Source organism: Spea bombifrons, chromosome 13, assembly GCF_027358695.1.
Source record: "Spea bombifrons isolate aSpeBom1 chromosome 13, aSpeBom1.2.pri, whole genome shotgun sequence".
Classification (NCBI taxonomy): Eukaryota; Metazoa; Chordata; class Amphibia; order Anura; family Pelobatidae; genus Spea; species Spea bombifrons.
The window spans coordinates 22,304,702-22,323,260 of record NC_071099.1 but is presented as its reverse complement, the minus strand read 5'-3'; the positions used below and the strand labels follow the sequence as shown (position 1 = coordinate 22,323,260).

Below are 18,559 nucleotides of genomic sequence, written 5' to 3'. Positions count from 1 at the left end.
AACGGATCCCTACAAAGTGGCTTTTAGCCCGTTTGCGGCTGATTGTGTCAGCGGCGGGCTCCTGAGTCAGCGTGTGAGCACTTAGTGCACGCAGAGACCCCCTCGCTGAATCAAAGCCTTGAAGAAGCCTCTTGGATCAGGGAAAAGGTTTGTGCGATTTTAGCTCCAACGCTCGGAGCCGCAGCTTTGGGACGAAGCGGTTCAATTATTCATGTGTCCGCCGCTCCGGATAATCCCGACTGGCATTAAAACACTTACATTTCCCTTCATAAAAGTTTGATCCAGGTCGGGGAGGAAAAAAAAAAGGAAAGTCTCCTTCTGATTTCAGTGAACAGAAACTACATTAAAGTGAAAAGGAGGCCAAATGTATATGGAAGGATAAATCTTTCTTCTAAGACTTCTCAAAATCCACGAAGATTCTGTCTGGAGGGATTTCTTTCTGAATGCGGCGTCTGTGACTTTGTAGCTCTTAATACTGAAGCTGGCAGTAAAAACGTGAACTCATCAGCCGCTTTTTCTTACAAAAAATATACATTTTTGAAAATGTTTGGCTTTTCTATTCTCTGCCGGCTGGCTCAGATCTTCTTGGTTCTGCAGTTCTAACGTCTCTCTCCGTGGAAATGCTTTGACTTGAAATTACCTCCACTGTTTGCCAGCCTTGACACTGATGACATCACAGCCCAGCCTTGTATGCAAATGAGCTACAGCAGCAGAGGAAAGAAAAATCAATTTGCATATTGGGCTTCAACAGAGGAAAGTAAAACTCGTAAAACCTCTAATCCGTTTGCTGCTGCTCCCCCCAGAACAATTTTAAACACGATTCAGGGGTCAGGTTCCCTATCGATATCAGACTCATCGACGCGCCGAAGTTCAGAGAGCGGTAACCGCAGAAGGTTCTGTCTCTGTAAGAAAGCCGGTGTTGGCAAACATTAATGTACGTTATGAAACTGACGGAGGCTACAAACTCCGTGAAAGGGCCAATAAAAAGGTATTTAAAGGGAAAAGGTCACGTGTTTTACAAATGAGGTTAATGGCTTTGAAAGGCTTGGCCTCAGGGTATCCGGAACGAGGACTGGAAGAGCTCTGATGGGGTGAATCTCGCTGGCTTGAAGCTGTTATCTTGTGTATGCGGACGGGAAGAGCCGTTAGTGTGTGTGTTTATGACACTATAGTTGGACATAATGTACCTGAGAAGGTTGGCAGATAATTAGAACAGCCTCTCAGCAGAAGCGGTAGAGGCTAATACAGTGTGTGAATTTAAACATTCATGGGATAGCCGTATGGCTCCTGAATTTTCGAGTTTCACTTGATATTATAGCCGTATTTGCTGTATGTATAGATTGCGTAACACCATGTGCAGTACGGTCCCTCGCTGGGCAAGTTTCCTCCGAGACGGCATTTTAGGCGGCAGATGACTTCATTGTAGCTACAAACGATCATCTCTGATGGTTCTCGCGGTGATTCCATATTTTGAAATCACGTTTTGTTTTCCAGCCGTATAATTGGTATTTATAATAATAAATTCAAACTCGAATACGCTCCCTGTCAGCACCACCGGCCTGCACTCCTCTGCCAAGCACCCCCAGCGATGAGCTCTTCCAATCTGGTGAGCGCGCAGGACCTCGTAAAACAACATCTTTCTCTGTTTCCAAAACAATTAGCAAATGAGCAGACATGGTCCATACAATGTACGGGATCCACGCCACGAAGGCCTGCCAAACCACATGAAGCCTGCGAGTACGGAGAAATCGGGAGCCCAAGCGGCGGAGCCATCTGTTTCTGATGATGGCACAAACCCTTTCTCTTCTGTCAGACTCTCTGCGGAGACCACAGCATACCAGCCGCGTCTGCAGAACAATCGCCGGCTTTTGATCAAACCAGATGCTTCGGCAGTGATTCATCCTGCGCACCAAATCGGCGAGCGGTGGTTTATTTAAAGTTCAGGGTGGCATCAAAGACAAATTGGATGTCTGTTCGTCTTGCAGAGACAGCCAATAAAATCGCAGAGTTATATAATACTTATATGGTGGTGGATGCTAGGAATGGAACCTCAGCCGAGGCATGAGCTGTCCCACCTGATATAATGCAGGGGCTAGATACTACGTTTTCATTACCTGCCGGTATCTGCTCCCCTTCCTCCCGCCCCATCGTCAACATTGATTTCAGTGCCGTGGATACCCCCGGTAGATGCCCATCTGCCCGCACCCTTAACCGTGCTTAATGGACACGGATACAGCCTGGAGCGGAATTTGTATTCCTTATATTTGAAACGCGTTGGTGCAAACGTTATCGGACGTGTAAACGTTGGCTAAATGTTAGGTGTATGAGGCATCGCTCTCCGACTTCCGAGCGCTGGGGAACCCAGATACATTAAATTGGGAATATCGCATGAAATATATACTGTGGCGTTGAAGGGTTAACTCCGCGCGGAGGTCACTGCCGTGTGTTTTTTATAAGTAGGTCATTCGCATGCCGGGACTGGGAAGGTGTTTGGGAAAACGCGTAATTATGGCAGAGTGTTTGAAAGTAATTCTTGTTTTTCACGTGTGCTGTGAGGACATACGTGACATGAACCGACACGCCGCCCTCCACGCATCCGATGTGCAGACTTATGATAATGTTATACAAACCGCAGAGAGAATATTTATCTTAGTCTGAAAGGCCCTGGCCCTGCGCCCACGGCGATCCCACACACCTAGATTACAGCTCCATTAATCCTGTCTCACGGCTGGTGAAGGCTACGCGTCCCGAGCAGCTAATGAGTGCAAGCCCAGCGGGTCAGAGAAGGACTGTTAGGCGGGGAAAGAAGGGGCAGCTTCTGTCTTGTAATTTGACTGTTTATATATTCTTTAAATATTATTATAATATATTATATTACCCCTTATGCTATGTTATTCGGACCCACTTTTTGCAACCAGATCCCAATTTATAATGACCCCCCCATACATGCATAATATTCATTGTCTTCCCCGTGCAGAAAGGCAGACAAGCTGGGGTTATCTTGGTAAAATATAGTTTTATTTGCTCATACAAAGACACAGTATCAATTCTCAGAATGTCATATTCTTTAAAAACCTCTTTTTTTTCTGTGTAAAATTATTTTTTTTTGTACGTACCACAAAATACTCGATTTACAATGTACACGTTTCTGTTTTGCTTGCATCTTTTTTTTACCGTCTTGTCATATATATATATATATATTTATTTTTATATAGAGAGAAATTTGCTATTCTAACAGGTTACAGAGAGAAAAGCAATAAAATAGACGTGAATTTTGAGTAACCGGGCTGAATAAAACTCAACCGCTTTGTCTCGAGTGCGAAATCTAACCACGGATCCATCCGTCGGGATGATCCCAGCCAATGAGTGGGCCTCGGATCCACGGCGTGAAATGCGTCGGGCTGAGTATCTAACCTTACTAGGGACTGAGGTCATGGCTTCATCCTGTTGGGTTGAATTACAGCATTTTTCACATATTCTAAGACCTGTATCTGAAATGGGGCGCCCACACCAAACGGGCCCTCAGAGTAAAACGCGTCGGGAACTTCGAAGCAGCCTCCGCAAACCGTGAACGCGCCCAGCCACACGCATCTCTACTGCAGACAGTCACTGTAACGTGTAACGTGTAGCGTGTAACGGTGTGAGCGCCCCTTTAAACACTGATATCTGCATAGCCATTTATATATTCTGTAGCAGCATCTTAATCGCCATCGTAGCCATTACTATGAATCTATTACTCTTCGCTATTGTATAGGGCCCCTGAAGTTAAGGAGATCATGACGGCCAGCCAAGCCTATGGTTAGGAGTCACAGAAATGTGCAATGTTTTGCCGGAGACGAGGCGCTCAAGAACAGGGAAAAACCCCCACATTTTTGGGGCCGGGAATCGTCTTTTTTACAGAAAAGGTTTCCAAGTAAAAATAGCAAGGCACCTTGGCTCAACTGAACCTTTTTTGTTTTGTTTTTTTTTAAAAAAGACTCCTATTTCCTTGGCTTAAATGAATTTATTGATTTAAGAAATCGGGCCAAAAGTGCTGATATCCCTGCTTGATCACAGGTGATTAAATATTGCTACAAAATTCAGATTTGATGACCTGAATGCAAGCAGGGATTGCCAGTTTTATCATTTCTCCTCAAAATGTACCCTGGGTCAAAACTACGGATGAGGCCGGTGAATTAATCAGAATTCCTTGGGATATATTTTATAATTAATTCTATCAATTAACAAGGTATAAACGTAATAAATATGTCACTGCATGATGGGGCATTATATATGAGATCTTTGAGGAAGATTGGGAAACATGGAGCTATCGCCATGGAAACCAGTGGGATTTTACCCCTGAATGATTCAAAGCACCAGAACACGTAAACGTGGCCCATTATCCACTGGAAGACGCGGCCATAAAAGTGACGTTTTTCTACCATACGTTGGCTAATCGGTGCGTTAGCAGCTCGGCGAATCTCACGCGGACCACGGCCATTAAACAACGACGGTCATTTATTTCTGCCGAATGGGTGATCTTTAGAAATATTAATTGCCTTATTGCAGAATCCACGTTTGGATGTTTGGCGCTGAGACATACAGCTGGTGGCACCGACGTGGCGTTGCGTTTGGAAGAGGCGAGCGAGCGTCTGTGACTCCGTAAGAAGAGACTTCAAGGTTTCCGTAACAAGCAATGCCTACCGTCGCAAGCTTTCAAGACGAGATGATGCAGAAAACCCAGCGAGAACTTGGATTTTTGAGAAATACCCGTAAACATAACAAATGCCAAGGAAACATATTTGTGCTTTTTTTTCTTCTCAGTATACGACTGCAAAAGGAACGCCATCAGCTGATATATATGTATATATGTATATATATATATTAATGGGGGGGGAACCCTTAAGATGCGGCGGGGGATCCCTGCGAGTGATGGGCACCAGACCGCCGACACTAAAGGGGTTAAACATGATGGAATGTTAACGTTATGGGCAAACGAGAGACCACGTGGTTAGGCAGCTTAGTGAATTAATTGAATTAGAAATAAATTATAATAAAATAGATCTCTGTACATTTTTACAGGCACACATAAATATGCGTTTCCACTTCACATAATACTAGAGCTTTGAAAAGGTTTCAGTCCCAGCCAAAATCATGTCCGGTCATCTGGTAGAACTTCATATTGAAGGGTCTGTAGAATTCTCGTAATCTTTTGACCACTTCGGGGTTGATGTTGGGGTGAGTCCTACCCTTCGTTTTGCCCAGACAGTGGGGCTTGCTGCTCCCCTCTGCCTTTTTTAAACACGGGAAGCCCTTTGTCTTGTTGAAATAAAAATGTTTGTCAGTAATAATCCTCTTGAGTCCTAGAAAGTCCTGGACGCGCCCAAGTTCCCCGGCCGGGTCCGTGATCAGTCTCTCCCCACTTACAAAGAGGATTTGGCTCATGGGAAAGTACTGGAGCCAGTTCTCCAAGTGCTTGGCGTAAATCCCTATCTGAATGGCGCTCCACGTTGTGTCGATGAGACCCGTAGTCCTGTTTTTGAAAGTTAAAGCCTCGAACGTAGGGATATCGGGCCGTTTGGACAACGTCTGGGTGTAGTCGGATATAACTCTGGTCACTGGGTCTCTCACCACCACAATCAACTTGGCGTCCTTGGACATGCCGGAGATTCTGGCTGGAGCCTCCTTGGTGACAAAATAGCTGGGAGTCTTCTCCATCGTTATCTGACCGTCCAGAGTCCTCGGCATCAATTCCCTGAGGATCAATAAAGAAAATCATATTAGCGACCAACGTAATCGAGTGTTACATCTACAAATCAGGGCAAATAAAGCAGATTCGGAAACGGGGTAAAGGAGGCAAACGCCAGCTTATGATCCATACTGAGAGGATATCAGAAAAAACATCCGCCGGACCGACACACGGACGCGAGACACTTGGTCATTCCAATCAGTTTACATTCAGAAAACGTGTTTGATTGTAAGCTCTTCGTTACACACCTCCTTGCATTGTACTAACGAGGAGAGGATGTTTAACTCTATGGCCTCGGTCGTTAAAGACTCTGATATCCCATCCCCAAATACTGGATCCCAAAACCCCTGGAGAACGCTTACTCTGACCCTTCTGAACGCTCTTATATCTTTGTTTAGTCTCCTCCGGTAAGCTGTGTGTTTACAGGAAGGTTCTTATTTTTAGCTCTGTTATCTCAGCCGACGAGGGGCTCGGAACGAGGCACATTCAGCCTGGATGTTAATTGCGCCCCTGCAGAGAGTTGCCCTGGAAAGTTCTGTCCTCTCTGCACGCAATCCGGTCGATCGCTCAGGCAGAGGACGAGAAAAAACAAGACCCCGACAATAGCGACGAGGGCTTCTTTTATCCTTTTTGGCCGAAAGCGGTTTAGTTCTCTCCGCTTTGTAGAACACAGTGGAAGCTGGGCTGGCATCAGTGAAACCCCGCGTGTGACAAAACATCGGGCATTCTGAGCAGAAGACAGAGCACTGCTGGGACGCCAGCACCTTTATGACGCACATGGGGGATGCATGGAATCATCTCCCAGCAGAGATGGCAAAAGCAGATAAAGGCTTCCCTTTTAGCTTTTCATATAGGACTCTTTGATGTCTTAGTCTTGCTAAAACATACAGGATATATTTGTTTTCCATCTTACGGAGAGACCTCTGAGGTCGCCAATATTTAAATCCTGATTATGTATTTTTATCCTTTTAACATTGATATTTATTAATGGAGCAATAGGACGCGGCATCCTGCACTCCATCTCCGTAGCTTTCTATGTCCGGTGAGAACGCGTCTTTCCCCTACACTCAGTGGATTGTGAAATTGCTTCAAATGATGGTAAATTCTCTTTAGATAATGTGCATTTTTTAAATGTGCAGAGCCGCACCCTGTAATAGAGCGCTACGCCATTGCGCTTCATTTCCAATTGGCTCCCGTTTGGAATCCGGGTTCCCCGAAGAGTTTGAAAGCGATACAATGTATCAGAGGCCGGGTAGGTGAGATACATTTTGGAACGCGGAGCGTTCATAGAAACATCAGCTGTCCGTCGGGAGCCGGGACCAGGTGCATGCTGGGAATTACGTTTAACGCACAAGAGACGGGAATGTTTTAATATATTCGGAATCATTTTTAAAATACAGGATTTGGGCGATTTTTATGCTGTAAAGATTACGTTATTTTGCTTGTTATTCCGGTGACAGGGAGCTGCGGTAACCGTTGGTTTCCCGTGTTTGGCTCAGAAACTTTTACATCCAAATTCTTTCATTTTTTTTTTTTCCTTTTATTGCGTCGCTGTTAACCCTTGCAATGAAACTGGAGAGTTCTAAGAATGTGATTGTGTATCTTAGAGTACAGATTTCTGATGCCTCCCATCACCAAGCCCTCCGCAAACATCATTCATTACGGCTCTTACAGAAAGAGAGATTATCTCAAACTGTGGCCCTCAGGAAAACACGGAGGACATTAATCAGACTAATTACCTGCTCTGTTTGTTTAAAGCCTCCCCATTACCTCCCTTCCCAACCCTACTCCGTGTCAATGGTAACCCAAGGAGCGCGGACAGAGATAACCCGCTTAACCCTATGATCCCTGACGCTGTGCACACGACCCTCCGACATATACCCTACCTTCATTACCACAAAGATGGGACCCTGCACAAGACTACCCCATAACCATCAGGATCTCCTCTCATGGATATGGGTGGGCTGGTCTAAATAATCAGATCTCTGGAGTGCTGTCTTAAAACCAAACAACTGAAACGCTCTTAACAAATCAAAGTGACGTTTTATTCCCTGTTGTCTAAAATATTTAGGGGGGGGACATTTACAGTTTATCATCTTCTTCAGCATATGGATCCCTTTAACCGCGTGAATTAACCCTTATTTTATTATAAAAAGCTTTGCCTGGGATAAAGGACAAATTGCAGGGCTGTTATTGTGAATATCTGTAGGTCAGAGTCATTAGCCTTTGCAGAAACCTTCCTGGATGTCTTAAGAGCAGCTTGAGACCTTGGGAAGAATACGGCGAGGCTGTCCGTGCGTGCAAAAGCCTTAAAGGACGCATGAAAAGGCGACGCGTTAGATCCTGCGGGACGGAGCAGGGTTTTGTTCGGAGATTCAGCGGGGGTTTCCTGTCTCCCACAGATATGTTTTCTCAACTGTTGCAAGCTGTATTCATCCGGGGTAAAGCTAAACCACCCTGTAGACGTGATGAACCCGCCCTTACCCTCTGTCTCTCTTCATGCCCCCTCACACAGCTCTCCGCTTGTTCCCCCTCGGTGCAGACCTCGCCACAGAACCATTGTGTCCCACTAAGAAGCTGCGACACGATTGGAGGAGACTTGTCTAATCATGTGACCGCTTCCCACCGCTTGTTCCTGATTGTTGCATTGTGCGGAGGGTGGAAGGCGAATGAATGAGAGACTGTACTATTTTGATACATTTTCTTGTTTTTGTATCCCAGTAGTGATTACTTTTAATCGGACTGTACGACCTTAGCCTTCACAACTGCCTTCATTGTGTTATTTATTGTGATGCCGCTTTGCAACAAAACTAAGCTATGTCTTATAAACCCTTCAATAAGGTATGCTGTAAGGTAAAGCCCAGACGTCTTGGAAGTCGTATCAAATTAAAAAAAAAGAAACGTCCGCCGCAGACCCCTAATTCCTAACTTGTCAAGAAACATGTAAACTCTTGCCGAGCGTTCGCCTCCCGCCAGATGAACACCTCTTTCTACGGACAGTTTAATTGGGGAGGGTAACTGGTGCCGGGCCGCGCGGGTAACTGCCGCGCAGCTAATTACAAGTCTGGAATATAATAAGAGGCTGTGTTCGTCTGCAGCAATGGCTTCTTTTAAAGGGCACAAAATACAGACCTGCCAAATGCCCCTAACTTTTTATGTTGTTGCTTAGAGCGTCGAGCCACCCCTGAATAAAAGCCGGCATTGGGAATTCATGTATATATTTATTTATTTATTTATATATATATTAGTTTTTGATGCTGGTGAAAAGGCAAAATGTATCCAGAATGATAAAACTTAGTAACATTCGCTGGGTTACGTCCCTATTCGAGGTTTTGACATTTAGAACTCCACTCTCCCCGTCCCGTCATATCATAATATTCCCGTCCAGTAAAGAGAACTTTAAAAAGTCCTCCGGTAAAAGAGGTTTCTGTCCTGGAGGTTTTTGCTTTCTTAAGCAGAGTGACTGCCCCCCCCTCCATTAGGAAAAAGGATATCCCACCTCGAGGATAATCCTTCAAACGCTTCTAATAATCCGTCAAACGGCTTCTAATACCACCGGCCTCATCTCTACTCTGTAATCACAGCAGATTGATCAGCTCCCGTAACAGGTACCCAGGAAAGGGGGGTTCAAAAACCAAAACAAAAACACCCCTAAGTATAAGGTTAGGAATAACGAGACCCGTTATTTTCCTATAGGATTTCCGAAGCTCATATGTGAAGCGGACCAGAAATGGCCATTAGAACGACTCTTAGGGTTATAGGATCTTCACCTGTTATAACCCACTCGCAGAACACAAACATGCGCGTGCACGCGCGGCAAACTCCGCAAACAGCTTGCAAATGTCTAATCTGGATCCGACGTAAGAAGCCAAGCATTCCTGGATCGTTTCAATGACGAAGCGAGGCATTTTTATTACGGCCATGTTCATATCCTCCCTGATCCCGGAGTGCAAATCCCTGTCACTCGCGGGGGATATCAAAGACATCGCTGGCAGACCACTTCCAAACGTCTCACAGCCTTCAGCCACACAACAGGTGACGGGGCCCCGACACCCGAGCTTAGGAGACCGTGCCTTCTCTGCTGAAAGCCCAGAGATGCGAAATGATGCCACGGGGCAACAGACCCTTCATAACATGTCTGCTCCCCCCTCCCTACGTGACTTATTATCTCTGCCACCTGTCCAAAGTTCTCAAAGTCAGCACAAGTCCGCAATAACGCACAATGTGTTACCCGGGATCCTTCCCTGATGGGCTCCGTCCCAAACATTGATAAGTTCTAATACTTGGAGCGAGGGGGTCGGCGTAAGACGTATCCTAAAACAACCATCGACGTTAAATATTTTTCCTAGAAAATCCTATTTGGAGAAGAACAAATCCAAAAATGCAGCGCCCGTGCCGGTAATCTGAGTGGAAGCAATGAGTGTCTGTAAGGAGCACAAACGTCCTTATCAGCGAGGGGACTTCTCGTGATCTTCACTGATTAGAGCATTTGGAAACCAATTATATCCTTAATTGCTGATAATTACCCCGCTAAGTGACAGGGATTAGCATCTTTAATTCAGATCTGGGTTTTCTTTTCATTAGTTGTGAAGCCATCAGCCTTTTGTCACCTTCCCAAAATAAGGGAACCCCCCCAAAATAGAGGAATCCCCCAAAAAAAGGTGAATTTTCTCCAACATTTTCCCCCCAGTGTTCAACCACCAGTGCACTGCCCAGTACTAATCCACTGGATCCCAGATCAGCTCACTGGGATCCACCGTCTCTCTTACAACTCACAAGGTCTCATCTCCTTCCGCTTTGTAGATTTGAAAGTTTTATTTAATATTTCTGGTCTGGGCATCAAAATTCTATCAACTTCTAAATTTACTCATTACTTACTTATTGTCACAATAATGACCCAATAAAGCGGGATTTACAGCTAAATTATTATTCTAAAATACGTTTTCAAGCCGGTAACAGCATAAAACTGGCCGTGTATAGTATTATTTGAAGAAGGAATGAACATATGCATTTTTTACAAAATATTTTTTGGTATATATATATAATTTCTATTTGTATTTATTAATTTTTAATTTTTTTAATTTTTTTAAAGAAAAAAATATTACACCAGCATGCAATGGGTTTAGGATAACGGTGATTTTATATATTTTATGTAAAAAAAAATGCAGTGAATTATAAATAATGTGAAATTAAATGTATGCGTCGGAAATTGTTTGTAAAAGCAGCATTTTGCGTGATCTCTGTATGAAATCATTCCTTTCGGCGTTAATATAAGACGCCGGCTCTGCTAAATGTAAGCCCCGTCATTGCTTATAAACGGCTCATGGCGTAATTTGTGCATCTGCGTTCCGCTCGTCATGGTAAATATGAGAATTTCAAGTGGCGGGGATGGATATGATACGCGAGAGCTTCGCTGGCACTTGGCGGAAAAACTTTCAGAGCGTTGGGATCATGATACGGGAGAACTGGGGGTCTTTACGTGTTCGGAAATTCAAAAGAACGAGGTGGGATATCGTAGCAAATTTAATTAAAGAAATAAAAAAAAACAATGGAGGGTCATAGAAACTTTAAATAAAGAAATAATAAAAAAAACAACTGATGGTCGTAGAAACTTTAAATAAAGAAATAATAAAAAACCCAAATGGAGGTTCATAGAAACTTTAAATAAAGAAATGATAAAAAAAAACCCAATAGATGATTTAAATAAAGAAATGAATAATATGGCGCCAACCATGCGCAGTCTGAGCGTCCTCACGTGTACGCCCCCACTTCCAAAATGTAAGTGCCATGTTGTGTCAATCTCCTGAGTCTTAATTCATCTTAATGTCATATTGAGAATTCTATTCTTTTTTCTTTTTGGGCACCATAACATTTTAATTATGCTATATTTTATTGTAAAAAAGTATTTTTTTATAACGGACTTTGACATCTATGTTTTTTTTCTTTATTTTTAGATACAGTTTGCTACATTTCAATAAGGGTGAGTACAGATATTTTCAGAATCCATATTATAATGTATACAAGGTTTTTTTTTTTAATCAAATTGTGTTATGTATAAAATATCAGATATCATAAAAAAATAATAATATAAATGAGTTGATTCAGCTCAATGATCCGTTCCTTATACCAAATGAAACCTTTTATTTTTGTGTATGGCAGAAATTAGACAAATATTGGTATTTTGACTTTTAACTCTTGAACCAAGGTTTTGAAGGAAAGAAGGTAAATGTGGCATTAATTTGTGTAAAATAAGGGGAATGTATTCCTGTTGTAACCTGAAACACCTTTTAGTGAAATCACTTTTCTGTTTGTTTAATCAAAAATTAGGATTTTGGCGCCAATTCAAATTCTGCCTCCAAAAGAAACATTACAGATGCGAAAAAAAAAAAAAAAGAAAACACCACTTTACTTCTTTAATGTTAAGAAAATAGACGTTTTAATCCAAATAATTTGCTTTATTAAGATACATTTGGCAGTGAGTGCTGTAAATTATTATAATAAATGGCGGTGTTGAACCGTACCACAGGGCATGAACTTATGAAAATCGCATTTTGCATGAATTTGGGTTGTATTTTTTTTTTTAATAAACTAATTTTGCCAAATAGTTCTATTCTAGGAAGTCTAAAATTCCTATTATTGAACCCTAATCTTCTTAAATATTATAAATAAGAGAAAGTGGAATGAGTGTTTAATAAGAAAGACGCCCCTGCGCGAAGGCGGTTATTCTACAGCAACTTCAATGAAAGGGATGGAAAGCTGGCTCTGGGTAGCCAAACAAGCAGGCATCGTTAATGTTTCGGGGGAGCCCCCCATCTAGCGGGTTATTTCGTGAATTCATGGGTAGTTTTGGTGCCAGAGAGGAGGACATTTTGGATTTTTTTTAAGAAATTGTGTTTTAGAACTCAAATACTTGCTATACCCAAACCATATATATATGTAAGATGGCGGCCGAGGGGAGAATCCTCTGTTATTTGCTGATTTTGTTTCAAAAAGTAACTATGTAGCTGACCTTAGACTTGCGAGTACAAATTCAAATGCCTTTTGATGGCATGGAGGGAGTCTACTGGCCGTCCGGCCGGCCCTTTGGCATTTAGTGTCATCATCAGGCAAGTATTTTGATTTCATGGATAAAGCCAGCTGTAGCTCAGGAACCCAGGGGTTTAGCCAAATGCTATGAAACGCCCCCGGCCCCCCGTTCCCGTTATTAATGCCTCGGATTTAAGGGACTCCCAAAACACCTTGATTTATCTCATTTCAACAAAGCGGAATCGCTGGCAAAAAGAGTAATAATTAGCGATTGATTTGGACGCTTCCTCAACAGAAGATCCTGATGTCAGCTCAACAAACTTGGCCAACTTTCCTCATCTCAAATTCCAGGTGTGAGAAGGAGACGGACCTCTCGCCGGGGGCTAGAAGGTCCTCCCCTCGTCACTTAAACACAAACCCATTCCTCGCAGTTAATCTGAGTGGTGACTTTAACACTATTTATTTACTCAATCATGTATGACAGGCCAAAAATTCACACCGATTGCACCTCGCTGTGATAATATACGGGAGGCCCGTCCTGGCAGAGGCCTGGAAGCCGGGGAATACCGAGTGGCACGAGCCTCGCACTTCTATTTTCTTAAAAAACAGCTGAAAACGGCCTCATTCAGAACGGAAAATGATTATTTCTTTCATTTTCAAGAATACTGAGAAACATTACGTTTTTAACTCGGTCGCAGACCAGTGATAATTTCCAGCCTTTCTGATACATTTACTCCCTGACTTGCTGTGTCTCCATTATCTACGGGCTGGCCCGGATTGCTAGCTCTTTGTACAAGGTTCTAAACGCTTTTAAAATTCCGCAGTAGGAAATGAAAGTCAATAACTTCAAGGGCCAAGTATTTGAATGTTACTGAATTATTTAACACGCAGGTTTATTTTAACATTAGATCTGAAGTTAAGGGAGGTTTATTTTCAGTGCCTCTTAATTTATAGATATTTAGATTTAATGTTCAGAGACATAAGACACACGTATGCGTACTTATATATTCAGCGATCAGAGCAGAGCAGTGTGCTCAAAGGGTTACGGGAAATCCAAAGAGGATTCTGTAATGCAACATTAACCTCTTATGTACAAGGGAGGCGACCAATTCAGTCCGAGCCCATTGCCACTTTTACCCAAAGTGTCCCTTTCTACCCAGAACGCTGTGTTAAGTCGCTGGCACCTTCTCCATGCCACACATTAAGGGGCTACTTTGTAATTGTTGTGATGCCCGATGCTTCTCCAGGCCCCTTGTGTCCTCCGGTCTGCAGGGAGCAATTAAAATGTGTCATCAGGTGTTATAAATAGCAGGCTATATATATATATAGATATATATATAGGTCTGAGATCCCTATTATACGCCCCGATGTGCGTGAATAACTTAAGTGGGAACGTAGATTTGCTATGGGAACGCGCATGTTCTGTATTAGAAAGCTCCGTTAGGCTCTAAGGCTATGACGCTAGGTTTGGACACATGGTGGAAATAGTAGCAGTTTGGTAAATTTGTAAAAGGCATCGAGTCCTCAGACCCAGGATTTTAAGAGCGGAGGTAGAATTGTTTGTGTGATGGGGGGGGTCACAGGGGGCGATTCTCGGGGCCGGGAGACACTTGTTTTCTGTACTCTGATAGAAATCTTAATTGACTACAAACTGTATCCGAAAAAGCACTGACTCATCAGGGTCACACCAGAATTTCTGGGAAAAGTAAATTATTAATAACGCATTTTAAATCTGAACAAGAACCGCATCGTTTGGGGAGGTTTGGGTGAATTTTAAGCTAAACAATGACTTCCAGAGTAATCTCGCCGTGATCTTTCCATTCACTCACCCTGACAGCAGAACAACCGACCCTTACGGTTTTATTTTAAACAGCAAACTCTACAACATCCACGGCTTCCCCTTAAAATAATATATCGGATTTTTACATTTAAGTCCAGCGTAGCGAGCAATTACCGGACGTCCAGCAATTCCATTTTACAGACTGCTCTAAAATCATTAATTTTAATGTTAAACTACCTTCTCAAAAAATTCTCATACGATAAATGCAACCACCTAATATTTCACTTTATACAGAAAATAAATCAGACGTGAAAATGTAAAGGAAAAATCTATTTGAGAAAAACTTAAAAAATTAAATACTAAATTCAGAATATTTTCCATAAATTAAGTGACAGAACTTTCTGAAAGTCCGACCTGCTGAAAAGTTGCCACTTTTTTGTAAAACTTTTTTTTAAAAGTCAGATTAAAAGTCTAAATTCAAAAAGTGTCATTTTTATCCAAAAGTAGCGAAATCCTAAATATCAGCTTAGTCTCTAAGCCTTTATCGAGCTGATTTACGTTCAGGGGAGAAGTTCAAAGAACGTGCGCTGATGTTTGCACATTCTCAGAGCTCATTATTAGCGGAAGATGACATTTTCTATGAAAAGTCTCAGAGTTGGGGGAACAAAATAACAAAACATCAAAGTTCCTTCAAAAATCAAAGGGAGATGAATATAAAATAATACATGCACCTGGAAAAAAATCAAAACGCTCGTTCGGCGTCCCGTTACGGTCTCTAGAAGGTGTTCAGGGATTTATCAAGAACAGTATTATTTAGTTAATATTACTTTGGGTGTTTATAGCCTTTTTTCTTGCGTTTTACTGCCGTAGGGGTCGACGAAGGTGGTGCATCCCTTCCGGTGTGAAAAGCGTTATTTGCCCCAGCACTGGAATTAATTCCTTGTAAAATGGATGTTTTTGGCGAAAATAAAATTCTGCTTGTATTTTTGATTTTGCATTAAAGTGTCTAAAATTTACCGACACTTAATGCAAAATTGGCAGGTTAAAATTCTGAGCCACATTTCACAGAATGCCACGTTTTCACTCTATGAATTTTTTCCTAAAAGATGAAATTCTACATTTTCCGCGTGTAATAATAAAACGGATCCTGATCGTTTGGATCTACTTCCAGACATTTCTAGGTTTTCTGTTTTTTAGCTGGTTACCAGTAACTGCAGCTGGACCCATGAGCTGCAATGCTTGTATGTTCCCAACAGGGATCACTGCTACCCTGCGCTAACACGCGTCCGGCCAAACAGACCCCGCGCCAACAAATTTCATTCCACACACAACGAAAATAACTATTTTATACAAGGAAAAACTTAAAACATGAGCCTCTTCATACAAAAAAATAAATAAATACACTTTTGAAACGCCATCCACTCCCTTAATAAAAATATTTACAGTAACATGCGCACACCCCGTATGATTTATTTACCAATAACCTCTACGCTTCTGTGACGCCGGATTTAGCAAAATTGAACAATGGCATAAAAAAAATGGAATTCAAAAAAATATATGAAGTTTATTGTAGTCGAAATAAACATGAAATAGTTCACTGGGCACCGAGGCTGACAATCAGTGCGGTGATTATTGCTTCATATTCCCTTAGGGGTTTAATGCCCCCCATTCAGTCCCTAAACTACAGACATAATGATCGCAGCAGGGCCTGCGTTATATTATTATTTATTATTATTTATTATTATTTATTATTATTTATATATTTCCGGCGGGTTCCGTAGCCGAAACCTTTTGTACCTTAAAACGCCTACTTAACATAAATAGGAAAATTAAGCAATAATTCCAGCCCCAAATGAATGATCGCAGGCTGCAGGGACGAGCGGCCCCTCTGTGAGCTTCAGGCCCTGCTGATAAATTATGGATCTACGGGAAGGAAATCTTTTACAGAGAATTGGAGTCAATCCTATGGAGAGAGGATGGGGGGCTAACAGGGAATCCCCGGGGAAGACAAGTCCCTGGGGCGCTGCCTGAGGGGCTTACACCTGCCTGGATGGGGCAACTGAATCATCAGGGATATTGCCCCAGGCTGGGGTACTTCTGATGCAAAAAAATACATATATCTGAGTGAATTACATGGGTGTAATGCATGTGATATGTGTGTGTGTGGGGGGTGAAAATCCACCGACTGTTGGGCACTTGTGAGCACTGGCATGTGATATTACATGTTACATGTGATGGTACATGTTACATGTGATGGTACATGTTACATGTGATGGTACATGTTATCCTAGACATTCACCTTAAGCCAGGCGTTTTGACACACGCACGGGGTATATACGGGGTGGGAGTCCGTGGGACATATAGATGACTCTTACCTGTACCACTCCAGTCCCTTGTCGTAGTTCCGATCAAAGAAGTGGGGTTCCGCTCCCACCGCCCTGATGTCGGGGTGCACCCTCAGGAACTCCAGCAGAGCCCGGGTGCCTCCTTTCTTCACCCCAATAATTATGGCTTGGGGAAGCTTCTTGCTCCCAGAGCCGTTGTAGAAGGTGGAGATGGGGCTTCCTTCCTCTGTGGGGCCCCTGGGCTCGGGTCTGAGCAGGAGCTGGGAGAGCAGCCCGGGCTGCCTAGGGGCAGAGGAGCCGGGGAGGGAGGCGCAGGATCCGGCACAGGAGTACAGCATGTAGAGGCAGAGGAAGAGCATGGTGCACAGGGGCAGTAGAAGTCTTCTTCTCAGTGGGGACACAGGGGTGGCATCCATAGGGGCATCATTCAGGGTCCTTCCACAGCTGCCACATCTTGCCTTCTGCACCCCAATCCAGGACCCACCCTCACAGGGATCTCAGCGCAAGTCTCCTTCAGAAACAACCCCCCAAACACCAAAATCCAGCTTGTGCCTTTAAAGACTTCTCATCAATGGACAGCCCTGGGACCCCCGGATCCAGTTGCACATCAGCTCTTCAGAAAGGGTGGCTTCATGCAGGAATAGTGCTGAGTGAGCCCCTGTGGCCCCCAGCCTGTGAGCTCAGCTGCTCCCCTGTAGACATCCCCATAGATCCAGGAGGATGGATGGGTGATACTCTGTATCACTGAGAGTCCCTGCAGCTGCTGCCTTCTCCTCACTGCTCCTTCTCACTACTGCCAGCCACTCGCTGCCTGCTTCTGATGCTTGCCTCAGGGGAGGAGCCCCGGCAGTGACAGGCAAGCAGGCTGCCCAATGGCAGGGATACACTGTATGCTAATTAGCCATTTGTTGATAAAGGCTAGCCAATGGGTAGGCACCATTGGAGCTGTCTCTGCACTCTGATTGGCTTATGCTTTTATATAGGAGACTGTGCGCTGAGCTGCAGTCAGTGTTGGGAGAGATGGGCATAGCGGTGGCATCAGCGCACAGCCACTATACCCAGAATCAGGGGCAATGAGTGAATTAGCCCCCTTTACCCCAACAAAGTGTTCAAATACATGCATCAGACCAAGAATGGATCATATTTGGGGAAAATGTATAATTTCCAACATAGCATTATATGTAGGACATATTTAGGATTTTACTAAAATATAGTATTTTTCTGCAAATGCATCTGTTAATCATAGTTGTTTTTTTTATAGTTCTGCAAAAATGTAGGTAACTATAGGCAGTAAAGTATCAAAAAATATCATCCCCAAGATTGTAAGCTTGCGAGACAAGCCTCTCCACCTCATCTTGTCAGACCCCTTGAATTTATGGATTGTATTAAGCGCTGCGTAAACTGTTGGTGCTATATAAATAAAAGATAATAATAATAATAATAATATATGATCATCAATATAACCTTTGAATTCACATTAATATATATTTGTCTTTGTTTAATGGAACGATTTAATCTGGATGATACATATTGCAGGGAGGAGGGGAAAATTCCAATAATTAGATCCCTAATCAGGAAAATAATTGAAATTAAAAGGATGTCTGTGTCATGTGGGTTTGGTAAATGTTAAGTATTTGTATGCAAACTGGGTTTAAGTGCCCAGAATGAATCATTTCTTGT

General features: G+C 43.0%; 1 protein-coding gene and 1 long non-coding RNA gene across 2 annotated transcripts in view; one reads left to right on the top strand and one right to left on the bottom strand.

Annotated features, from left to right (window-relative positions):
• The window catches only part of LOC128472096 (uncharacterized), a 71,970-nt gene extending 60,185 nt beyond the window's left edge, over positions 1-11,785 (top strand). Inside the window, exon 3 of the long non-coding RNA XR_008346146.1 lies at positions 11,683-11,785. This is a non-coding gene — a long non-coding RNA (uncharacterized LOC128472096). The remainder of the gene's footprint in view (positions 1-11,682) is intronic.
• On the bottom strand, positions 5,066-17,651 carry LOC128472087 (heparan sulfate glucosamine 3-O-sulfotransferase 3B1-like). The gene is made up of 2 exons (XM_053454151.1): positions 16,910-17,651; positions 5,066-5,734 (listed from the first exon to the last, which is right to left on the bottom strand). Exons 1-2 carry the CDS (start codon positions 17,293-17,295, stop codon positions 5,116-5,118), a joined length of 1,005 nt encoding a protein of 334 aa, XP_053310126.1. The 5' UTR covers positions 17,296-17,651; the 3' UTR covers positions 5,066-5,115.
• Between the last annotated feature and the right edge of the window lie 908 nt (positions 17,652-18,559).